Source organism: Caloenas nicobarica, chromosome 7 (assembly GCF_036013445.1).
Source record: "Caloenas nicobarica isolate bCalNic1 chromosome 7, bCalNic1.hap1, whole genome shotgun sequence".
Classification (NCBI taxonomy): Eukaryota; Metazoa; Chordata; class Aves; order Columbiformes; family Columbidae; genus Caloenas; species Caloenas nicobarica.
The window spans coordinates 35,343,391-35,366,944 of NC_088251.1; the positions used below are offsets into that span (position 1 = coordinate 35,343,391).

Here is a 23,554-nt window from a genome sequence, read left to right on the forward strand (position 1 = left end):
CTAGTAAGCATTTGGATTATGGTGAATACGGATACAGCAGTTGTTGATGACTAGTTTCCAAGCTCTTTTTTTGGATGGTATTTAATGTAAGTATGATACGTAGTCTGAAATCACTAACATTAAATTGAGTAAGGAGAAGTCAGTAGTACCAAACTTGGAAATCAAAACAAAGGCACCTGACAGTGCTAAACACTGCAAAGGCAGCTCTAGATGCTATTAAAAGAAATATCATAATTTTTCAAGTGTAAGGATTGTTACGCACTGGGATGGCTTATCTGTGTATTCTGAAGCAGCCCCATCGCTGAAGATCTTTAAGTATAGGGCAAGGAATCTGTTGAGTGTTAGACAAGTAGAACAATGTGGAGACATGAGCGTACTGCAAGGCAGAGCATCTCATGAGGTAGGCATCAAGTTCAAACTGTAGAACAATTCTTGAAATTATGTCCGGTATTATAGCAGTCGTATTTTATATAAACAGAGATGCAAAGCAGCTGACCTTCAGAGTAACTGTGCTCTTTGCGATATGCTCTCAGCCAGTTCTCTTGTAGTGTGGAGGTGAGGGCAAAGGAACTGCATTGCAGCTGAACAGTTTTGTGACTTTAAAAAGGAGTATGAAACTAAGATGGAACAAATGCTGCTGCCAAGAAACTTTAATCTGAAGGATGTGGGCCAGGTGCCCCAAGAGTGTCAGCAGGGGTCAAAAGTCCACTTACAGTAAAGACTGGTATCTTTTAGCCTTTCAGTTTGTACGTTAGAGAATATTACCATCCAAATGAATGAATGAGTGGGTCTTGGCCTTAATTTGGGTTGTGGTTGTAATTTCAGTTAGTTTCACTGAAGCTTCAAGCAAAATATTTTTTAATGACAGAGTGAGGAAGTCAAACAAGCTATTGATTTTGTTTGTTTGTTTGTTTGTTTAGTTGAAAATGGAAAAAACAAATAATAATCCCCTCAACTTTTTAGCCTGCCCAGCATGGCATGGAAAAGTTTAATTCTAAGGGAGAATGTTAAAAACTTTGTGTAGTTATAAAAAGTAGAAGGAAATGAAACCAGTAACTATGTCAGCAAGGAAACTAATACAGCAGCAAATGAATATCGCTAACAAAACCTTGGGGTTTGCTTCTGGGATTTACACATTGCAAAACTGCAACTGGCACTATCTTTTGCAGCAGCCTGTAGTTGATACAACTATAGTTTGTTCCTTTCAGCATCACGTGTGTATAATGCTTGCCCAAGCTCCTGACACTCACTTGTTCTGTTCTCTTCCACTACCACACAGAAACTGCTTCCCAAAACAGACGGCAGCCCAGGTGACTCTAAGAGCTATTTCCACCCATTTTGATGGCACCAGCTCTTCCTCCTTGAAGAACATTTACTTTCTGCTCTTCGACAGTGAAAGTATTGGCATCTACGTGCAAGAAATGGCCAAGCTAGACACTAAGTAGCAACAGCAGCCAAATGAAACTTTATTTTTCAACAAACTTGAGTAGCATTAAAAGCATTAGAGGTGGGTTTTATTTTTTCAATGTGATGAGGAGAGGGAGTGGTAGTAGTGTGATGTGTTGTGACTTGATGAAGAGCTGTGACTAGAGATGAGAGGGGTTTAGTCCGATTGCTTCATGCTATCAGCATCCTCTAGCCGTTTCTATCACCTTAAGCAATTGAGTTGCCATCTCTTTTCAGGAGGGTTTGTTTTTTTTTTTTTTTAGTGTCCCTTGTTACTTTAGTTTAGAAGTTTTTAAAGAGTAACCTGATTTTAGATTTGTAGTGATGAGTATTTCACACACACACACACACACACACTTTAAAGAAAGTTCTTAAAAATGTTCCCTTTTCCCCTCCCTCGAGGGTAGATGGTAAACACAGAGTGGGGAAAGGATTTCAGAAGTGATGCATGAGGAGCTTCTGTTTTGCTTTGGACTCACAATAATCTCTGTAATTACTGAAAATATTTCATGGTGATTTTGTTTGTTTTATAAGAAAAAAAGAAAAAGACCTGTCAAGTGTGGTTATTGTTACAAGCCCTACTTTTGCTCTGGGAATTTCTCACCTTTTAAAAAAAAAAAAAAAAAAGGGGAAAAAACAAACAAACCCCAAACAGCAACATCTGTAATTAAGTGCTTGCTGTATCATGCTTTAGCACACAAGTAACTAGCTCTTCTGGCTGCAGTATATAGTGCTACAAGTGACACAATTAAAGCTGCTGTTGAGACGTTGACACAAAGCTGCTTTATATTCTGTTGAGTTCCAGGATAACTGTAGCCTCTTCAAGGCTTAAGGCCAGCATTCCCCAGCAGTGCTACAAGCCATTCTTCTTGCACACTGCAGAGTAGATCCCACATCTGTACGAGGCAGGTACTTTTCAGAAGAGCAAAAGTAGAGAAAGCCAGGGAAAAACCACAAACAAACTATAGAGATCTTGAACACCACTGTGTTTATTGTTACAAAATGAGGTAAACCAAGTTTCTTCCTCGGAGCTATCTCAACAGAAAAGAAACATGCCTTCCCTGGTTTTTATCATGAGACTTTTTGTGCGCTTCATTTGGAAAGTGCCTCCTTTCCCTTTCTAGCAAGGCAGGGCACCCCTTTAGTGCAGCATGCTGACAGGTGGCTTCAGGAGATGCTGCAGGAGACAGTATGGGTCTGTCCAAACAATATAAGTGCACCCTCACCTTCTTCCAGTTGCTGTATTCCTTGCTGGTTTGTCACTGATCCCCTCTTAAGAAGGCATTGTCTGTCCCATTGTCTTCCAGCTCTTGGAGACAAACAGGTCCCGGCTCTTAGCAATGGTCACCAAGAGACGTCCCACATAGTAACCGTTCACCTGGCCAACACCATCATTCCTGCCCATTGCAAGCAGGAATGTTAGTGACCCTGGAAAGATGGAGAGGTTTAAGTTAAGCAGTTTAAAAGCTAAGTATCAAACCCCACTACAGGTAGATGTTGCACTTCTTCCAGACCCTCCCCTCTCAGCCCTAAGCACAGGACCCATGTGCTGCATGACAAGGAAAGAAGCAGGCCCAAGAACTCAAAACTCTCTCCTTTCTACCGTCTGCTCCACCGCTTTCATTAATGGGACTGCTGAAGGATTGGGCTGGGTGTGTGCTGTCTTATGATTCTCGCCCAGGAGGGAGTCCAAGAGGTAGACAACAAAATTTAAGTAGAAAGAGATGTAAATAGAGTGGGCAGCCTTTAAAAAGCAAACTGCTGTCCAGATATCCTCCATCCACATGGAACAGCTTTCAGCATAGTTATGGTAAGTATTTACATCAGTTGCTTATTAATGAGACCCATCACCTAGCTAGATCTTTGAGATGAGTCTGTCAGTTTGTGTTTGTTGTATAGTTTAAGGGGAGAACGGAGGAGAGAGTCAAGCCATCTCCTTGTTCCTGGGATTCTGTTAGCACTTTAAAGAAAGGAAATGAGTTTGAATAGCAGGCACCCACCAGCAGATTTATCAGGAAGACATCAGTAAAGAAAGGGCATGTGTCCATAGACTGACACAGGTAATTAACTTCTCCAGTTTCTTTGGCAAGAACTAAGATGAAGTTTGAGATATAAACTTATACAGTCAACCCCATTTGTGGGTTCCCTCACTTCTAATTGGTGTCCTGTGCATGTTCTGATGTGTGCACATTTAACAGCTGTTCCCTACAGGAAAGCAGCCTGACAACTAAGGCAGAATACCTTACCTGGTTCGTAGGTTTTAAGAGGCTTATGTGTCAGGCTGTTGATGATATTTGTCACGGCAACATTGGCGTGAAGCCCAGCGTGGTAGGCCATCTTCGGTTCTTTCAGATCTGCGCAGTCCCCAATGGCATAGATGTTGTCATAGCCTTCCAGCTGGAGGTGCTTGTTAACTTTCAAAGCGCTGTTACTTGCCAGTTTGTCCCCTGTTTTGCCAAACAAAGTTTGCAGAAAGAGTTTTGTGGTGCTCACTGTGGCCTGAGACCTCAAAAATGCAGGTGATGTTATCAAACACGTAATTGACACAAAGTACAGCGTTGTTTTTTCATCCTTTTTCCTGCATGTCAGGGAAGAGATGCTTTTTGCCTTGCTGTAGTTATTTACTGCAGTCTCGTGCAATGAATCATCATTTGATATTTCAGTAGAAACATCAAGAAACAGTAAGAGCTAGCGTACACAGCCTGAGAAAGAGACTGCTCCATAGTTGTGGTGCCATAACTGAAACTGGGCTGTAAGAGGAGTCAGACTGACAGTGTATTACTGAATAACGGATCGGCTGAATGCCCTGTGACGCTGATAGTTCAACAAGAATGCTGAATGTGCTGAGCCTATTTTTGCACAGAACTCAGTCAGCTTATATCTAGGATGAAATCCTGGCCTTGACAGCAGCAGTTACCATCAACTGGTGTCATCTGCCTCATGCTGAACTAGGACACCAAGGTTCCTCGGAGGTATTAGCAGAAGGAGCTGGAGAAGACCATTGGCCACGTGATCTATGGTCTGTAAGTTTCCGGAGTTCACATTTCAGAGTTAAGTATTTAATGTGATGTCAGAGCATTTGCTGTATCCTGGAATAACAACTGCAGGTTGTATGAGGTTGATTCCTAACCTCACAGTACTTAAGTACAAGACATTGAAGCACTATGCTGCCTCTCCCTCCACCCCGCAGTGTTTTTTCACTTACCAAATGCAGCAGCATATGCTGAAGAATTAATCTTTATCCCTGTGCACAGGACCACCATGTCAACAATCACCTCGGTGCCCTTTTCTGTCCTTACTACCATGTCCTTCTGGAACCGGTTTGGTGTGAGGCTTTCCACATTGCTGACCCTTTCACCTGTTGCGACAGAGGGCCCTGGTTCACAAACCTTGACTAGGCTGCCATTTCCAGCTAGTTCAGATGTATCTAGAGAAACGGGAACTCAAGGGAGCCACGCTTAGTCAAAGAAGTCAGAAAGAGGACGTCGGAAAGAGGTGCTTTGGCTAAAGGAAGAGCAGTTGATAGAGCTTCAGAATCTAGATCTTCAGGGGCACTGTTAAGTACGTACCTAATAGGAGGCGCACTCCTTTTCTGAGGAGAATCTCTTTTGCCTCCTGGCGGACGCTATGTAGCAGCTCCACATCAGCTAGCACGACTTTTGAGTGAATGAGAATGACCTGTTGGGGACAACACAGCAAACATGAGGACAGAGGAACGGGACAGGACTCGCCGCATGGGAGCAGCTCTAGCTAGCTTCCTTCCACCCCGCTTACTGCCCAAGGAGAATGAGACAGCAAAAGACATCTAGTGCCAATAATTGCTGGTGATGTGCTATAGGGTGCTCTCAGAAAAGCAGGCAGTAGGGGTGAAGGCTGCCGTTGCATGGAGACTCCTGATGTGCAGTGATATCACATACCTCCAGCAGGACCATCACAGAAGAATGGGCTCAGAAACAAAGATTAAGTTTATTGTAGTTAATATGCTGCTACCTCTTTGGCTGGGTACTCTGTTTTGATCTCTGCAGCCATCTCCACTCCAGCAGCACCACCTCCCACTACCAGGATGCGCTCAGATTTCTCAATCTTGAAGTAAAGAAGAAACTCACATTAGAAGAGAACTGCTATGTGCAGGAGGTTAGATACCTTCAGCCACTCTGTGAACAGACCTTTCTGAGATACAGTACTGACCCAACAGCAATAAGCCACCTAGTTTGTTAAGAGGAAACAAAAAATAAAAACCCTGTATGCTCTTCCTGTGTATGCTGCAACACTGTTGAGCATTTCAGGGTTCCCCTTTGCAGGTACCTGACCTTCCCCTGGGGTGAGCCAGCACATGCTCCTTGTCCTGGCCTGGCCCTGCAGGCATCATGGTCTCTTGTTCTTAGACACTGATGGCTCCAGGTACCCGTAGTGGTGTCTTGGACAGGGAAGCTGAACAAAGGCAGGCAACACTTCCTTAAGTTCCTCACCTCCTTAACCATGTCTTCATAGGTCTGGATGGCGCTTTCCATGTCAATGACTTTGTTGAACTTCCCAGGGAATGGCCCATCACTGCCTGTTGCAAGAATGAGATGGGAGTAGTGAAGCTCCTGGGTGGGCAGAAGGTGGAATAGGACATTAGACCTCTTAAAAACAGAGCCTAGAATACAGTTGTTGCCTCCTACGTACTATTTGCTCATTCCCCCTCTTCCAGCCCCCACTGATGATTAGGAAAGTACTTGCTACTGTCAGAAAGTGAGTTTAGGAAGAGGCCTGGCCCAGGTGCCTTGCTCAGGGTCTGAGAGAAGCACCAATCTTCAGAGGAGCTGAGTGCTCTGAAGAAGCTATCAGAAGCTTACAGGAAATAACCTGGTATTTATACCAGACACTATCACAGCTCTCTCCTGAGACTAACTCCCCTTCACCTTCTTCTGAACTCTGCCTGAGTTTCTGCCTGCTGAGCTGCTGCCCTTGTTTCTTCCTGCAGTTAGATAAGGACCTCGAGCCTCAGGGTTAATTGTTGAGCTCTAAATCCAGCTTTAAGAGCACTAGATGGGGTGCGGTATTCAGTGCCCACCCACATCCCAACACACCTCTAGGCCACGTCACTTGGCTAGAAGGGATGCACGCAGGGTAAGACGGTCTGTGCTGCCAAGCTCTTCAGGATGATTAAACACTACGGTCTTTCCCTGACCTGCACTGTAGGGTGTTTGCCACAACTGAACAGCATCCCCAGCTCTTATCCAGCTTGAGGTCCAAGTAATTGCATCACCCACCTCACCATCGCTGAGCAAGACTTGTTGCCTCCCAGGGTCTACGCCAACAACTTCGCCTTGTCGGAAGCTGTCCCCAAAGGTGACGGAGTAGGAGATGAAAGTCTTCCTGGCAAATCCTGCGGCAAGAGGAGACAACAGGGAAGCAATCTCCTTCTGCGGAGGCTGACAAACCCCACGTCCCTTCCCCTCTCACACCATCCTTGCTCAGACAAAAGCATTGTATCCATCCAGGGCCTCTGCTGGGCGTTATCTCTGCCCAGCAATGAGCTTCGGGACCTTTGCCTCGCATTTGGTGACCAGATCAGCTCTTCAGAGGCCAGGTGACACCCTCGGCTAGATTGCTTTGTCTCTGCTTCCCATACAGAATTTCCTTGTACTGGTTTGCCAGTAAGTGCTCTACTGTGGCCTGGGGCCTTTCAGGCAGGATGTCAGAGGCTTTTTGTCCTGTTATCTGCCCCGCACTTTTGACATCCTTTTGATGCTTGTTCCCAGCCTTGAACACAGGGTTTTCCCCCTAAATCCCCAGTGACTGGGGAAATGGGGTTAGCCCAGTCTCCCCAGTAAGATCCCAGACAAGCCTGAATTTTATCATGCAGGGCCTCACTGCTAAGCTGCTTGGCATTTCAAATGTCAGATACAGTAAGGCATTAATTCAGCCCTTCCAGCTGCTGCTGGGTTTAGCTTAGTCACCTTATAAATTCTCAAAATAATAATTTAAAAAAAGACCATCCCAGTAGTTTTTGCTCAGTGTTGCCAGCGGACATGCAATTAGCTTAACACAGATGGTCTGTGGGTCCTCCCGGAGCCAAGTATTTGTCTTCCAGGTGGAAAACGTCAGGTCTTTCGCCGTCACTCAGGTGGAGGAGGCAATTTCCCTACCCCGTTCCTTGCTATTCCCGAGTACCTCCGAGCTGCTGCCGTCACCGGGGGGTGCTAAGAGAGGGGACCCCCGCCGGGGCAGGGCCCTTACCGCTGGCCACGGCGGCGCGGAGGGCGGCCACGTTGTGATGGAAAGCGTCTCTCACGTCCACCAGCACGAAGGGGACGGCCCGGGACTGGAGCAAACTGGCGGCCGCCGTGCCCCCGAAGCCTCCCCCGACCACCACCACTCGCACCGAATCGTCCACGGACAGGCTGGACCCCATCCTCCGGCTCTACCCGCTGCCTGCACCCGGGGAGGGCGGGCCGAGCCCGGGCCAGCCCCTCCGGGAACATCCCGCCCCCGGTAGCCGCCGGGTCATTGCACTCCAGCCTCCGCCTCCCCAGCCGCGGGGGCGGCTCCACTACCGGCTGATCGGCTGCAGCAGCCGGGAAGCTGCAGGGAGGGGTTGGGTTTTGCAAGATCTGAGCGCCAAAGTACAGAATATTTCACTTTTCACCTTCCTTACGTTCTCTCACGTGGAGAAAGGATCTTACGAACCAAGGGAAACACCCAAAGCCCGGGGGAACTGCCCCAGCTGAGCTCGGGGAGCGCAGCTGCAGCCTGGCAGCAGGCAGGGATGCTGTGCGAGGCAAGAGGCTCTGCTCATGCCGAGGATGTGCGGTCAGTCCTGCCACACTCCAGCATTTAAAGGTCATGAGCTCATCTTTTCAAAAAAGCCCCAACAAACAGAAAAGGAGACTTTCGTTTTGTTTTGTTTCGGAAAGTTTGTCCATCCCCCTTGGCTCGTCCTTTGTCAGCTATGAATGTTGGCTAGACACCCCGTTTTGGGGGGGCAGCCGGGGGCTGGCAGCAGAGCGGGCTCTGCTCTTGCTGTCCCCTAGTTTCACATTTCTCAGTCTGCAGCCACTGTGGCTTGGAGGGGCTTGTCAGGAAACCCATAAACTGGCTGAGGGTGCAGGCTGGGCGAATAACACAGCCGAAGGATGGCCCTTGGAGAAGGGGAGCAGGGAGCAGAGAATGGGCTTTACAGTAAAAAGGACATTCAGATCGTGTTCTTCCGCAGCACGGAAGTAACCCCCAAGACTTTCGGCTCCTGTGGCATTCCAGATAAATATAGTTGCTGGCCATGTAGATAAATATAGCTGCTGCACACACTGCGGTGTTGTGAGCTGGCAGAGCTGTCCCCGCGCTCCCCTTCCCTTCATGGTTTGAAGGTTCCCTCTGCTCCTCATTCCTCCTCCAGCCTGGTGCCGAAGACCCTTCCCACCGGGGTCCTGAGCAAAACTCCTCGGGTGGGAGATGGAAGAAGGAATTACATCTTTTTTTTTTCCCCAGGAAAAGCAGGGCCTGGAGTCAGGGTTGCCACCAGAGGGTGCAGCCGGCTCGGCCGTGGGGACATGGGACATGGGTGTCCAAGTCCAGCGTGTGGTGCTGGACACCCGAACACCCTCCTCTCCATCACAGGAAGGGCTCGGGGAGCAGAGAAGAGGGTGACAAAGGGGTTGAATGCATTGGGGGGTGTTCCTGCTCCACACAAGGGGACTCTTCAGCCTGGAAAGGAGCTGAGAGAGGAGGGATGGAACATCCAACAGGAAGGTTCCTTGGCAGGAAAGTCCACGGCCTCAGCTGAAATAAACTGAGGGCAGGTTTGTGCTTTTTGTTACTCAGGGCTCAGCTGGAGGACGCTAAAACCTTCAGTGAGGAAAAATAATTTTCATGAGTCTGGGGAAGGTTAGGGGTCTGGACTATCTTTCTTATGAAGAAAGGCTGAGAGCTGGGTCTGTTCAGCCTGGAGAAGGCTGAGAGGGGATCACCAGGTGAATCCAGTTGTACACCAGAAGATCGAGATGATCTTTTAAAAAAAAAAAAAAGGTAAAAAAACCTCTGGGCTGGCAAGCTGGAGATGCACCAACAAGCAAGACAAGGTCACTGGCAAAAAGAGCACCCAAAGCAAACAGGGAAAGGTAAAAGGAGCTTTTGTGAAAACCTCACACCCAGCCCCAGGCTAACAGGAAGAAACTCCAAATGCTCAAAACTGTGGTTGAAGGGACCTTTCTGTGTGCAGATGCGCGCTCAGCATTGGCAAATACATTGTTTTGATGATATTCCTCCGGCCATCTGAAAACAGATGCTGCAGTAAGAGCTGGTCACCTTCACAGAGGGTTTTGTCTTCTGCTGGTGATCTGTACAGCAGAGGCACACGGGGAAGCTAGGGCCAGCTGTCGGCTCAGGCAGCACAAGGGGGAATGTGGCTGGACCAGAGTTACAGGCAAATGCCTCTTCTGTGCTTCTGCAAAAGTACCTATTAGGTTGGCTTTTGCAAAGCAAATCAAGTTCAAATTAATTGTAGCTTTGCAAAACAGCATGAGGGATAAGTAGCTGTTCAGAGCCAGAAAGCGGATGTCAGAGGAGTGCCCAGCATCCCCTTCCCATCCTACTGCACACGGAGAGGCCTCGGGGCTTGGGCAAAGCAAGGGGTGGGGGGAAGGAGAGGCAAATAAAGGGAAATACAAAACAAGCAGCAAGGGAAGGGGGAGCTGTGCTGAGCTGAGGCCAGCGCGGACGGCGACAACCACCCCTTGTCACCTGCGCTGCCTGCATGGCCTCAGCCCCGGCTCGCTCCAGCCCATCATTTCTAGCTGAGCATGAACATTTTTTCCTGGACACCCTCCAGATTCCCATCAAAAATGTCACAGGACAGAAAGAAAACACACCGCCGACCAGTGCACAATTCCACAGGGGCTAATTGCTCCCATTTAAGCCCACAAAGCCGTGACTCCCGTGCAGTGCCAGACACATTGGGAAGCCACGAAGGAACACGCAGCTCCTCTCAAGACCAAAGCAGCTCAGTTCTCTCTGTGCCAGCCAGGGGGAAGGTTTATTCCCCAGGATGGGCACCTCCTGCTCGCCTTGCTCCAGCCACTGCCAGGCTTTGCTCTGCTCCTTCTCTAGAGGAGGAAAGGCATGGATGGGGGAGAAAAAGCACACATTGGGGAAGCCACAGCAAGAGACAGCACCTAAGAGCAAGAAAGTACCTGTGTTCAGACATGCCACACAGGGAGCCTGCAGCAAGGACCACGGCAGATGCAGCTTTGATCTTCCTCCATCTACACCAATACAAAAAAAAAAAATCCTCTTTTTAAGGAATTCAAGCTTTCAGAAATAAAACAGCTCCTAAAAGCACTTGGTTTGTCTTAAAACAAGCGAATAAATGAAGGAAAAAAAAAAATCAAAACAACTCCATCCTTTCTTTCTCCAACCCAAGGCTGCTCCTATCCCCTCTCTAACCTGGCCAGGTCAGTGCTTGCAGATACGCTGCCTCCAGGCTCACCTGCTCAGTCTGCCACAGCTGTGTTTTTGGGGAAATTCAGGCACATTGTGCTAATGCTTATTGTCACCAGTGAGACATCTGCTTCAAGTCACCCACAGCAGTGAGAGGACACGTGTCCTGTGGGATGGGGCCACCAGCCAAAGCCTGCTTCTCTTCAGGGTTATTGCAGGTGACATGAGATGATGTAGCACCAGTGAGAGCTTTAATAAACCGTGTATGTGCTGTTCCCCTCTAAAAGGGATCTCTCAGGTTAATGCTTCCCTCCGCCGGTCTAATCCAGACTTGACTTTGGACGGCAGGTACATCCCGCTGCTTTTCTGCCACCTTAGACACTGTGATGTTTAATGCATGGCCCAGGTGGCAAACTGCTCCCAGCAGTTGGCACAGTGGATGTCTGCTGGGCCATGAAGCCGAGCGACCAGGCTGGCCCACAAAAATGCATAAAAAGGCCTTTTTCTAGCTCGGCACAAGGTTTGTCCCAAACCTCAGAACTCTTGGCTGCTCCGCCAACTGTCCTGACCCCCCATCCCCTTCTCCTCACTTGCTCCAGCTCCATTTAATGGGATTGGATGAGCTAATCCCCCGTGTCCCCTTGCAGCGCTATCAGATGGGATTTCTGTGCCAGGGCTGGAGGAAAATGCATCGTCCGAACAGACCTGTGCCCTCACCCAGCCCCAATGCCTTCTCCTGGAGGCCAGACCCCCCCTTGCCCTTCGCCCCATTGTGGGGCTCAGTGTGGTTCCACAGGGAGCTGGAGCATCACTACGGCTTGTCTGCCCGGACCCCAGCTCGGTGGGGGGACCCGCAGGCCAGCGAGGGATGGGGGGCTGCAGTACACGTGGACATTTCAGCATTAAATGACAGCCTTGTTTTCTGTTGTGTTTTTTTAAGAGACTGCATGCCTGAGCAGACCGCATTTCTTGGTCTGCATCCCATATTTATCCTGTAATTACACCTTCGGACAAAGGCTGCCTGTCTGTGAGACTGATTTTTTTTTAGGGACACAGTTTTATTATATGCTGTACTTTCACTGTGATGACATTTTTGGGGAGTAGAGGGGGAGAAAACTCCCCACAGTTTGGGACTGAATGCTGTTTATTTCTCAAAACCGACCCCAAGAGCAAAGGAGCTTGCCCAAGTCCTCTCCCTTTTGTTGAGGAAACCCCAGCCACTGACATCTCTCCTGCTTCTCTACCACCCACGAGGGTTAATGCCACAACACCCATCTCCGTGTTGTCCCACAAGAGAAAGGTACCTCTGAGACGTGGCTCCTCTGCTGCCCAAGCAGAGCCTTGCTGGAGAGGTCTTTCCAATCCTTATAACCAGCCAGCTGAGCTGGATAAAGCTGATGAAGCTTCTTGTTGCACCTGCCTGGCAAATTCATCCCAGCCAAGGCAGCAGGTTGGATGGGAAGTGGGACATTCACTGAGCTGTGCCAGGCAGGGGAAGAGGAGCTGGCGAGCAGCTCGGCACAGAGCCACTTCGTTCAGATACAAAAATCAGGTGAGTCACAGAGACCAACACATTTCACCTTTTGGATGTTCCCAAATCTCTTTTCTGGGTGGGATCTCTAACCAGCTGGTACGTACATGGGTGCTACCTATAAATACAAATGATGGGCTGGTCCAGCCTGACCAAAATAAGGTGACTTTGATGCTGTGGTTTATGGGAAGTGGACAACAGCTGGTCTCCTCAAGCTGGTGTCACTGAAAAACTGGAGATGAAAAATGAGTTTTGTTGGGGACAGAATAAATTAAAAGGGTTCTTGTTGTTTTTCGCAAAAAGTAAATTCTATTTATAAGGTATAAAATCACAAGTTTTGATGTTTAGAAGCAGCCAGTAACTGGCTTAAATTGGTTTTTCCAGGCAATTCTTTGCCCTGGACTGACCTGATTCCACCCTTGCAACAGCAGAGAACCCTGAGGTGTGCGGTGGTGATCGGATCACCTGGCAAAACAGGGAGCCCCAGAGCAATGCGGTCTGTGTAGCAGAGAACGATCCTCCACTGCACCCCTGGAAGACACAAAAATACCGTTTCCCGGCAGCGCAGCCTCGAGTGTCGCAGCCGGAGGGCTGCACAATGCTGCCGGGGCTGTGGCAGGACGATGTGCAGGCAACGTCTGCGGGCAGAGGGAATGTGCTGCACCAAGCTGCTGATACAGAAGAAGATGAACACGCTCGTCCTCGGGTTTTGCAGAGATAGCTGCTATCCAGACACACAGCCTCCTTGGGAGCGATTACTCCGCAACGAGTTTAATGACATTTATTGCTAAGTCCTGAATTATCTGTTTATTTTCTGTGTTTGTGAGGGACGTTTTTCGCTCCTACACTGAGGCCAAGAAGAGGTGCAGCTGGGACAAGTCTCCTTTGGTTTTATGGCAGGGACATTGTCAGCGGGGGGACAAACAGGTCCCCCGCAGCCTCCAGGCCAGCCCAGGGGCAGAGCAGCTCTGCAGAGGAGAGTGAAGGGAGGGATGTTCATGCTCTTCCAGCCTCTCGAGGGCTACAGCTGTGATGAAAAGGCCAGGGAGCCTGAAGGAAGCCCGCAGCTGCGGGGTATCCAGCCGACCCCGCCGACCCCGCTGCTTTCCCAGCGGGAAGCCTCCAAACAAAACCCGATTCACTCGGCAAACCCAGGGCTGCCTGCGAGACAGGCAGGGGGCTGCCGGCTCTCCGTCGCCTGCGAGTTACGAGGCTATCGCCCCCTCTGCACTTTTGCACCCTCTCCCCAGCCAGCTGGCGTTGAGCACCCCGAATTCACACCTTGAGGCCAGATGCTCCCCGGTGAGCGAGGCGGCCACGCTCAGAAAACCTCTCGAGCCGGCACGGGCGGGCGACCGCCCAGGGCTCCGGCATGGCAGCTCCCCGCCGGCCGGCCCCGCGCTCCTCAATGCCGCCTCTGTTCTCCCTCTTGGGTCAAAAACGTGGCTTTTGTGAGCTCGCCCCAGCCGCGGCTCGTCACCGGAGCCCCGGCGCGTTCCTCCCGGCAGCTTTCTGCCAGCAGAAACGCAGCCCAGCTGTGGCCGGCCGCCACCACCGCCTGACTTGTACTTATTTATTTTGCTTTCAGCCAATAGATTTGGCTCGGGAGAGGCGATGTGGGGCTGCTGGCCATGCCTGGGGGACAGCAGGGACCCCTCGGGTCTCCCCAGCAAGTCTTTGGTGGGGACAACCGCTCACCTCCACCAAAATGTCTGGCTTCTCCTTCGCTGGCTGCCATAACCCAAAATACATGGGGAGTAAAAGGATGTGTGGCAAAGTGGGCTAAAAATAGGCATTTTAATCCATTAAATGTGAATTGGAGGGGACAGCTCAGCACGAGGCTGCTGCTGGGTGAAGGTCTGCACGTTGCCAACACCCCGAAACTCCCTGTGTCTCTACCAGGTATCGGTCACCTCCGAGCAAATATCCATGGGGTTCCCCCTGGCCAGGGGACGCACACAAATACCAAGGAAACAGGAGATGCTCTGGCCTCTGCGCCTTTGTATTTTGGTTTTAATTAAATAAGTCCGACCGTCTCCCAGCAGGTACCAAGTTTCGCAGTCGCTCTGGTGCGGGGTGGGTGCAGCCCCGGCACCAGCCACGTTCCGCCAGGGATCTGGGGGGGTTATAGCCCATCGGTCCCTGGGGGCTCTCCTGGGGGCACTTTGGTGATCTCCGGCTGAAATCCAACCTCCGCCACCTCGGCTCTGGTGTCTATTTCTTTGCGGTAGATTGTGCTGCTCTGATTTTTTGGGCTTGGCTCCTTGACCCGCTTCTCCCTCTCTTTTTCACGTAATAAATAAATAAATTCACCTGGTGACCCTGGTATGTGAATACACAGGAAAAAAACCCAAAAAACAGCACCCCACCCCCCCCGCCCCAAACCAAGCCCCACTCCCTCTCAAACCAACTTTGAAGAGCATCAAACCACAAAATCACCTCATTTCATTGCAGCCCAAGTGCTGGACGGGACTCTGCAGGTGACTCCTGCCCTGGCACGCCTCCCGGGCAGTTCCCAGTCTGTGCTGGTGATTGAAGGCACTAAACCGGTAAGGCTTTAGGATCCAGGTCCTTGCTGGCATCGTGGGGGTCTTGTCCTTTCCTCCTCTTAACTGGGGGGCCAAGGCGGAGGTGCTTTGCCCCCTCGCCCTCTGCTCACCCTCCTCTTCCTCGGCACGGCCCCCAAGCTGGGGAGGTGGCCCTGGTGCCGAACCCCTGGCTCTTCCCCACTGCCCCCACCCTTGTGATTTCCCCATTCCTGGAGAAATTCTGTACTTCGGGCTCTGCGGAGGCCCAAGGTGGGCTCTGCCGGGATGCTCCGGCTCCCGGGGCAGCCGATTTCCACCCAGCAGTGATGAGGAGCATCTCCGCAAGCAGGGACCTCTGGGTCTCCTCCGGGCCGACCGGGAGCGCAGCCGCAGCCCCTTGTTCCCCCCCTGCCGCCGTTCCCCCCGCTGTTACGTGACCCAGGAGGGCTGTGCCTCCTCCAGCAAGCTGAAGGAGCGGTTGGCCAGCACGGCGGGGTCGCCGGCCAGCTTGTAGCCGAAGAGCCGCATGGCCGGGGCGCAGGCGTCCTGCACCACCTGCGCCAGCTTGAAGGGGATGCTGAACCGCCACTTCTCGAACTGCTCGGAGGAGTTCTTGCGGGTGGAATAGACGCCGCTGCCGTCTCGAGGTGCCTGCGTGTTTTTGCCAATCCATTCCTCCACCTGGGAGGTGAGGGGCAGCCCGGCGAAGCGGTACATCTCCTCTGCCTTCTGCAAGGGCGCCCGCGCCACGTCCTCGTAGCGCACCAGCATGTAGCGACCCCGCAGCCAGCCCGGCCGCCGCAGCCCCAGCTCGGCCGACAGACGGATGCTCTCGCAGTTCCCCCGCAGCCGCTGCACCTCCTCCTCGCGGAGGGGAGCCTCTCCTTCGGATGCCCACTTCTTCCAGGTCTCGTACTTGCCAGAAAAGGCCACCATGCGAGAGGCCAGGACGGCGCGGGGGTCCCGCACCAGCTGGATGATGCGCACATCCAGCCGAGGGTCCTCCACCAGCGGCTGCAGGAACTCCAGCTGCCGGATTCTCACCGTCTTCAGGGCCACGTGCTGCTTGCGCCGGCACGCCTCGGCGGCCAGGGTGATGTTGAGGGGGCCGCAGCGGCGGTTCTTGCAGTGGTATTTCTCAAAGACCTTCTTGGCGCTGGGCGTGCAGACGGGCTCCTCGCAGAGCGAGCGGCTGGAGCCTCGCCGGAACATGAAGGGCGTCAGGTGGCCCTCGGGAGCTGGCGAGATGAAGCTCTCCAAGATGTAGAGGTCACAGAGGAGGAGCTGCTTGAGGACGTCCCGGTAGACCAAGGCTGAGCCCACCGCGTTGGCTCCCCCTGGCTCAAAGGTCACCGTCCTCTCGATGTGCCAGAGGGGCTCGAAGAGGTAGAAGACGCTGCCTTGCTGGTTGAAGAACTCCCCCACGAAGGAGGAGCCGGTGCGGGTGGTGGCCATCAGCAGCACGTGCCGCCGTGGCCCGGGGTCCCTGTCACCGGCCAGCTGCAGGGTGACATTGTGCAGGCGGGACCTCAGCTGGGAGAAGGCAGCATCCAGCTCTCGCAGCGAGGCCAGCGACCCGTTCTCGGCCGGCGCCGGGCTGGTCTCTGTGCTGTTGGTCTCTGCCAGCGCCTGCGGGGACTGCTTCAGCTTGTCCGACACCCTGCGGGGAGACCAGCCCAGACTGGAGGGGAGCAGGACCACCCCCACATCCCAGCCGGGAGATTTTGGGGGGCTCCTGCTGCACAGGAGCTCAGGACATGGGGGAGAGAGAGGCTAAAATCGTGTGGTGGCTCAGGTACCCACTCCCTACCTGGAGATGAAGTTGTTCTCCTTCTCGATGATGACGAGGCCGATGACAAAGACCAGCAGGATGGCGTACTTGCTCCTCATCTTCAGGCAGTGCAGCAACTCCCGGGCATCCTGGGGCAAAGCACGTCGGATCTCCATGGTGGGGGACACCGGCGCCCCTCCCGCCCGCCGGGGAGGTGTCCTGGGCTAACCCCCCGGCATCCTCTGCCCTGCCTGGGGGAGAAAGAGGGTCAGCAAAGCCCTGACAAGAGCAATAGAAAGGGGGAGGCTCCTCCATACCATGAGGAGCAGCTGCCCACAGTCCCCATCAGCTGCTCCTCCTCCTTCCCAAAATACATCTCCCGGACAGGATCCCTTCCCATGCCGCCACCAGCCGCCCCTGCCAGCCCTGAAACCCAATCCCCGCCACCCCGACAGCTGCCTGTGCTCCCCACCGGCCAAAAACCTGCTGCCAGCAGTGAGAGCAGCTCCTCAACCCCATCCACGGGGCATCGTGGCTCCCAGCCTCTGGGAAGAGCTACTTTTGGGGAGGGACGTAGAGCCCCGGCGCGGGGCCACGCGGTTTCCGCCTTCCCCCAGCACGGCAGCGGCGGCTCTGCCATGAAAATGAAACACGGGGGTTTCCGAGAGCAACGTCAGGCCAGAAAACGCTGCTCCTGCCACCAGCCCCCCTCGAGGCGTCCAATGTTTCTGAGGGCTTTTTCCAAAAGAAAAATAGCCCCAAATGACGGTGTGGCTGCTCGGCAAAGGACGCAAAACCTGCCACGAGGCTCAGCATCCCCCCCAGCAGAAAAGGTCCCCCCGCATCCTTCCTCTTCTCCTTCCTCCTCCCAGTGCCGATGAAATCGGGGTGATAGCAGGAGCCACTCTGAGTTGTGCTAAACCCACATCCCAGTTGGACATGGTGGAGACTATGGGGACCAAAGCTACAGTTTGGGGACCCGTGGCAGGTCCCCAGCACTTGTTGCGTGTGCAGTTTTACAGGCGTGGGGTTTGCCGGCGCCGTGACCTGGCGCTGGTTCCTGTGGCCGCAGGGGTGATGCTGTTTGCTCGTCCTGCTTTCTTGGCCAGACTTTCTGTGACTCAGGAAAAGTTTATTTAGATCGGGTTTGGCTCCTGCCGGCGTGACCCCGGCTTGCACGGGTGAAGGGGGGTGGAACCCGGCAGAGCCCTGTATTTTGGGGGGCCCCCGGCATTTGGCGGAGGGGAGATGCCCCAGCCAAGCCGCGGGCCCTCGGCAGGGTGTGGAGCGGGGCACCCTGCCAGGCATTGCGTCACGCTCCAACCTCCTCAACGCCGTCTGGGGCCAAAATGTGCAGTTTTTGGTGTTGCTCGCTAGAGTTTCCCGGTTCGAACAAACCTTTCGGCTCCTGGGACTTGGCTTTGAGCCATCTCCTTCCCAGCAAAAGCTGCAAAAAAGAGACACCCACGCCCATGCACCCAGGAAGCTGATGCTTCGGGGGCGATGCAGGGACCCTGGCGAGCCCCCCCCGGCTCCCCCCCGCAGCCAGCGGCACCGCCGTCCCCACGCACACGCCTGTCTGTGTGTTTGACAGCCCTGTTAGTTCAGTTTGTCAGCACCTTGCTCCTCGGGGACAAGCCAGCGGCTGGGGCAGGTGCCTTTCGCCACGCCGTCCCCCAAGTTCCCTCCCTCCTCAGTCCCACTCTGTGCCCCTGTGACGACAGGACTTGTCGGAATATTTGAGCAACCGGGAGAAGAAGTAAAATATACAAAGCCCTTGGCGTGTGGCCGCGTCTCTCAGCGCTGGGCTTTGCTGCTGCAGAGGACTTTGGGGTTTGTGGCATCCCAGGGAGCGGCGGTGCTCTGCATCCCTGCCCTTGCCTGCCCGGTGCAGGGGACCGTCCCCTCGCTGCCTGGAGCAGGCATGCGGGGGGGATGGAATGTCATAGTTTGCTTGGGCAAAATCCCTGGGCAAAGCCTGCCTGGGGTTTTTCCCCCTTCTTAGTGTCCTCAGACCACAAGTGATGCACAGGCCAGGAATTATTCATAGGGATGACACAGAGAGCCATTTCCAGCAGCGCTGGCAAAAAAACCCCCGATTCACAGGCTTGGGACAGACATAATTTGTTAAATAAACAGTCAGCTGCAAATGTCCTGCCTGGGGACCCGCAGGGTGGTGGCGACAGGCGTGGGGGCCCTCACAGGGCTGGGGGACACGGGGGGTGACCCAGCGAGGCTGGGGGACACAGGGGGTGACCCGGCAAGGCTGGCCGGGGCTGCTCAGCATCCTGAAGCTCGTCCTTGCTGGGGCCCACAAGGGCCAGGGCAGCGAGCAAGCCACAAGCGTCCCTTTGTGAGGGGGAACAGAGGGGCTCTGTGCGCCCCGCGTGCTCCCCGCCGGGATGGGAGGTGCGAGGGGAGATGCCGGGATGCTGCTCCCGCCTGCGCCCAGGGGATGCCCGTGTGAGCGGACAGACGGATGGACATCATCCCTGGCGACAGCAAGCAGCGGCTTGGCCGATGCTCTCCTCTCACTCTGCACATCTCAAAGGAAGGAGGAATGATTTCCACGAGCACTAAACCGAGACATCCTGGACGGCAGCACATGTGGCTTGGGGGGAACTCCCCCAGTGCTGCTCCCTGCCTTTTCCCACCCTTCCGGCTGGAAATGCTTTTCTTTTCAGCAGGGACGGCTACAATTCCCTCTGTCGAGATGATAAAAGGCTCTGTGGATTTCCCAGCTGAGTCAAAGCCAGCAAAGGGGCTTTCTCTTTTGAGCGGTGGTGGGGGTGATGTTCCCACGCGAAGCTGCTTGGGTGGATATCTGCCATTACCAGCAAGTGAACTTAGCCCTGCCGCAGCAAGAAGGAAGGACTCAGACAGTAACAGAGATGCCAGATCATTCAGGTTTGCTGCAGCAAGTTGGCTCCTCAAAAGGATGGATGTTCCCATCGGTGTTTTAAGCGGGGTGAAAAGGGCAGTGTAGCCCCAGGGCAAGAGCAGCAAGGGAAGGATGCTCTTGTGGCCCTTCCGCAGGGCATTTCGCAGGACTGCCCACCGGGCAGAGCAGAGCCGGGGTTTTCAGCTCAGTTTTGGGAAAGGAAAGGTCTTTCATGAAGCCTTGTGGTTCTCATCCCCTTCCTCCAGCTGCCCCCAACACCTACCGGGTGGGATCCAGGAAAGGAAAGCCGTCTGTGGGCTGGCGGGCAGAGCCAGCTGGAGGTGCGACTGGATGAAGTCACATTTTCCTCCAGTGACTCAACAGGCAACGACTGAGCTCCTGGATGAGGAATGGTGGTGAAGCACCTACTCACAAGCCCCCTCCCTGCCTGAGACCCCTCCTCTGTCCATCCAGCTCCCCGCCTGCCCTCCTGCATCCCTGCCCCTGGGGACCTGCGGCTGCCTCCAGATTAATTCCCTCCGCGATGCTTTGCTTCATCAGATTAACAGCAGCAGCGCAAGCCAGCAAAACACAGGGGTGGAACAACAAAGAGATAAGGCACACAGGCTTATCTGCTCTCCTCACTGCTCTTTGTCTGCAACCTGGGGAAAAAAACCCCCACCCCAAGCTCCCTCTGTATTTACTCTATCAACTATTTCCGCTCCCGACTTCCTCCCAAGGCTGGCTATGGGAAACACGCCACCGACGCTTCCCTCTTTCCTTTCATCTCCCAGCAATTTCCATCCTGCCCCTGGCTCTTCTCCAACGCATGGCACAAGCGCAGCACTGCTTTGGTTTGCCCCCTGGCGCAGCTAAGGAGGCTGTCTGGGCAGGTATTTTTTGCTTAAAAACATGTGCACTCAAGCTAAAAAAGGGGAAGAAAAAAAAAAAGTCACCACCTACAATGTTTATAAAGTTGCCTAGAATAGCCTCAAGCCTCGTCAAATTGAGACCTGGAAACTGCCCATTGGAGGAGAAAGTTGGGAATGCAAAGTCTTTCTGGCTGGGGCAGGGACAGGGCACTGGCGCCTGCAGCAGCCCCCGCGGTGTCCCCTGGCGGGGTGGGAAGGACAGAGGTGCTATCCCATGCTCGGGCAGCCCTCAGGGGACATGGCCAGGGGTTTGCTTCTCCATGGGTTTGGTCCTTCAAGCTAAGGTGAGAGCCAAGCTTGTTTCTCCTCCTCTCATTCCCTTCCTGGCTCTGCCCCTTTGTCTTTCAACCCGCCCTGGCTTGATCCTCTGTTCTCCTCTTCACTGGGCACCCCAGGGCTGAAGGACGTGGGTGAGGGCAGACACGGGAGGTTATGCTCAGGAGCAGTGGCAGTGGGCGTTGGTACAAACAAGCATCATTTAAAACAACTTGTTTTTCATTGCATGTGCTCTCAAATGCCAGGTGCACGAAGTTGTCTTCTGTCCACTGTTTATTATCCCCCTGAGGGGGCACAGTGAGCTCTGGGGTGACCCAGATGAGCTGTCCTTGCTCCTTGTGTTCCAAAAAACACTGCCCAGAAGGGATTTAGAGGCTGGTGTTGGGCACAGTAGTGCCAGTGACAGGACCAGTTCAGGCTTTGTGGCCAGGACAGGGTGGTCTTTGCTCTCCCTCACCTTGGTTGGCGTCCAAAGAGACGTGTTTTCTCCTGACCCAGGAGAGAGGAGAGCTGCTGCTGCTGCTGAGTCCCTGGTGAATGTGATGGGACTTTCAGAGACATCAGTGCTGGGCATGGGGTTAAAATTGTGCATGTGCAGGTGCATCAGGCTGCGTTGTCCTGATTTGATCGGGACCAGGAACAAGTGGGGACCAGCTGAGCTGGCTAACAAGACTACAACCTTGAAACCAACTTGCTGGAAACCATGGATGCTGGTGGGGTGGGTTTTACAGCATCACCTGCAGCAAAAGTACGTGACTGAAGGCGCCAACCTGCCAGGCAGCAAGGGGGTCTGGAGAGCAGACCACCCAGACGGGCCAGAAGACCGCCTGGCTCCGTTCGCTCAGTGCTGGCAGCACAATGCCGGCCGCTGTGCACGCTGTCATCCCCCGGCCACGTTGCGAACCGCAAATACCCGTCACGGCTTCAATGCACCCTTTCTCTGGGGCGCAGAGCCCACGATCCCTCCCACCACCTTGTGCTCCTGCTTCCTGATGCTTCCCGCTAGCCTGGGAGCTCCTCTGCCAAACCCACCCCAAAAACCAGGGACCCTGCTTGCTCTGTGCCCTGTTCCGCTCCCCTTTCACCCCGAGACAGGCGTCTGTAGCCCTCTGGGAGGGACTGGCAGTAAGAGATGTTTGGTGGGGGAATAGTGAATCCCTGCTGCCCTCGGGAAAATGCAGACTGTGCCCATGTCCTGGCAGCGCAGGGAGACCAGCAGTGTGAAAAATTAGTCTTACACCAAAGCAACATGGCAGATGTGGGAAAATTGCAAAGTTAAATCCTTGTCTTGGCACGGTGTCGTAAATTGCTGACTGTGTGTGGAAAAGGAGACACTTTTCCCCGGGGGACTAAAGCCAGGCTTGGGTCCCGCGGTGCAAAGGCAGTAGGATGTGGGCAGCTCCCCCAAATGTGGCTGTGGAAACCCCCGCAGGCACTGAGTGGGGACTCTGCCCAGGTGTCCCTTTCCCCCCCAAGTAACCAGCCAGGTCCTGTCTGGGTGCCTGGGGCCCATAGGGTGCTGACGGGATGGCCGTGCCCCGGGTTTGGCAGAAAAGCCGCTGGCTCCTGGCGGCCGGGGGCCGGGGTGCCCCACGGGCCCGGGGCAGGAGGGGAAAGGGTGAGGACAACTTTCCACTGCTCCCTGGTAGGGGCTGACAGGCCGGATGATGCAACTCCGGCATGGTTGTGAGAAAGTCTCCTTTTCTTGACCCAGACGCACTTCGCTTCGGGTGGAAGCTCAGCGTTGCAGCTGGAGAGCTCGCCCTTATTTCGATTTTTTTTTTTTTTTTTTTTTTCTTTCCCATGAAGAAAGCAAAACCCAGAGAGCTGCTCGGGCAGTCATGTGCCGGGAGGACTTTCTCTCCCAAGGCAGGGCGCTGGGATCCGGCTGCCGGGCCGGCGGGAAGCACCGCCGGGGCTGCCCCGCTGCGGGAGCGGGGCGGCGGGGGGCCCCGCACCGAGACAAAGGAGCGGCCGAGGCCGGAGGGAGCACAAAGGAGCCGGCGGAGCCCGGGGCCGCCCCGGCGGGGGGATGCAGCCGCGGAGCCCCCGGCCTCCCCGCTGCCCCGGGGCTTGGGGGGATTGTCGGGGCGGTGGCCCCACTTCGCACCCCCAACTTCGCGCAACAAGCCTCCGCGCCGGGAGGGAAAGGCCCGAGCCCCGCCGCCATCCTCCCCCTCGCCCCGGGGCTCCCGTTCCCGGGGCTCCCGCTGCCCATCGCTCTGGCTCCCCGGTTGCGCTCCCTGTCTCGGCCCCATCGCTCCCGCTCCCCGCTGCACCTACCCGGCGGCGGCCGCTCCGCGGGGCGAGCTGCGCTGGTCCTGCCGTGCGGGAGGAGGGAGGGCAGCGGGTCCCCTGCTTTTCTTCACGGCGCTGTCATCCTCCCTCCCTCCTTTCCTCCCTCCCCTCTTCCCTCCCTCCTTCCTTCCTTCCTTCCTCCCTCCCGGGGCGGCGGCGGGGGGAGCGGTCCCGGCTCCTGGGCGCGGGTCCCGGGCGGAGTCGGGCAGGGTCCCCGGGCCAGCCTCCCCGCTCCCTCCCCGCTCCCTGCCCTCCGCCCCCCCGACACGCCGGGGCTGGAAACCGGGAGTCGCCGGCCCCAGCCCTGAGGTCTCGTCCCGGGCTAGAAGGGGCCGCCTGGGAGCTGGCTGGGAAGGAATGAGGGGCTGGGAGCGCACAGACACCCCGGGAAATTGCCCCAGCGGGGACAATGTGAGTCCCCTCCCGGGCACCGTGGGGTGATTCGGGCCCCAGGCTTCTGTCCAATGCGGG

The 23,554-nt window shown here is 54.3% G+C and overlaps 3 protein-coding genes across 6 annotated transcripts in view; 1 reads left to right on the top strand and 2 right to left on the bottom strand.

The window, feature by feature from the left end:
- Nucleotides 1-1,990, top strand: part of LOC135990625 (core histone macro-H2A.2) — a 26,327-nt gene extending 24,337 nt beyond the window's left edge. For all 3 annotated transcript variants that reach the window (XM_065638422.1, XM_065638423.1, XM_065638424.1), the window contains exon 9: nt 1,280-1,990. In XM_065638422.1, the coding sequence (XP_065494494.1) occupies nt 1,280-1,445 (166 nt within the window). In that variant the 3' untranslated portion in view covers nt 1,446-1,990. The remainder of the gene's footprint in view (nt 1-1,279) is intronic.
- AIFM2 (apoptosis inducing factor mitochondria associated 2) overlaps nt 1-7,923 on the bottom strand; it is an 8,962-nt gene extending 1,039 nt beyond the window's left edge. The window contains exons 1-8 of one of the 2 annotated variants that reach the window (XM_065638421.1): nt 7,672-7,923; nt 6,702-6,817; nt 5,916-6,035; nt 5,437-5,529; nt 5,016-5,124; nt 4,652-4,804; nt 3,693-3,893; nt 2,673-2,874 (exon numbers count right to left, since the gene is read on the bottom strand). In XM_065638421.1, the coding sequence (XP_065494493.1) occupies nt 2,720-2,874; nt 3,693-3,893; nt 4,652-4,804; nt 5,016-5,124; nt 5,437-5,529; nt 5,916-6,035; nt 6,702-6,817; nt 7,672-7,846 (1,122 nt within the window). In that variant the 5' untranslated portion in view covers nt 7,847-7,923 and the 3' untranslated portion in view covers nt 2,673-2,719. Of the gene's footprint in view, nt 1-2,430; nt 2,875-3,692; nt 3,894-4,651; nt 4,805-5,015; nt 5,125-5,436; nt 5,530-5,915; nt 6,036-6,701; nt 6,818-7,671 lie in introns of those variants that run through there. The other variant, XM_065638420.1, reaches the window with a different exon arrangement.
- Nucleotides 7,924-14,781: 6,858 nt separating this feature from the next.
- On the bottom strand, nt 14,782-23,351 carry CHST3 (carbohydrate sulfotransferase 3). Its single transcript, XM_065639080.1, has 3 exons — nt 23,069-23,351; nt 16,736-16,947; nt 14,782-16,585 (listed from the first exon to the last, which is right to left on the bottom strand). Exons 2-3 carry the CDS (start codon nt 16,870-16,872, stop codon nt 15,355-15,357), a joined length of 1,368 nt encoding a protein of 455 aa, XP_065495152.1. The 5' UTR covers nt 16,873-16,947; nt 23,069-23,351; the 3' UTR covers nt 14,782-15,354.
- Between the last annotated feature and the right edge of the window lie 203 nt (nt 23,352-23,554).

Coding starts and splice junctions, on each gene's coding strand:
- CHST3 (XM_065639080.1), bottom strand. CDS start 16,872: ATGGAGATCCGACGTGCTTTGCCCCAGGATGCCCGGGAGTTGCTGCAC. Junction 16,586..16,735: donor GAGAACAACTTCATCTCCAG/GTAGGGAGTGGG, acceptor GTCTCCCCGCAG/GGTGTCGGACAAGCTGAAGC.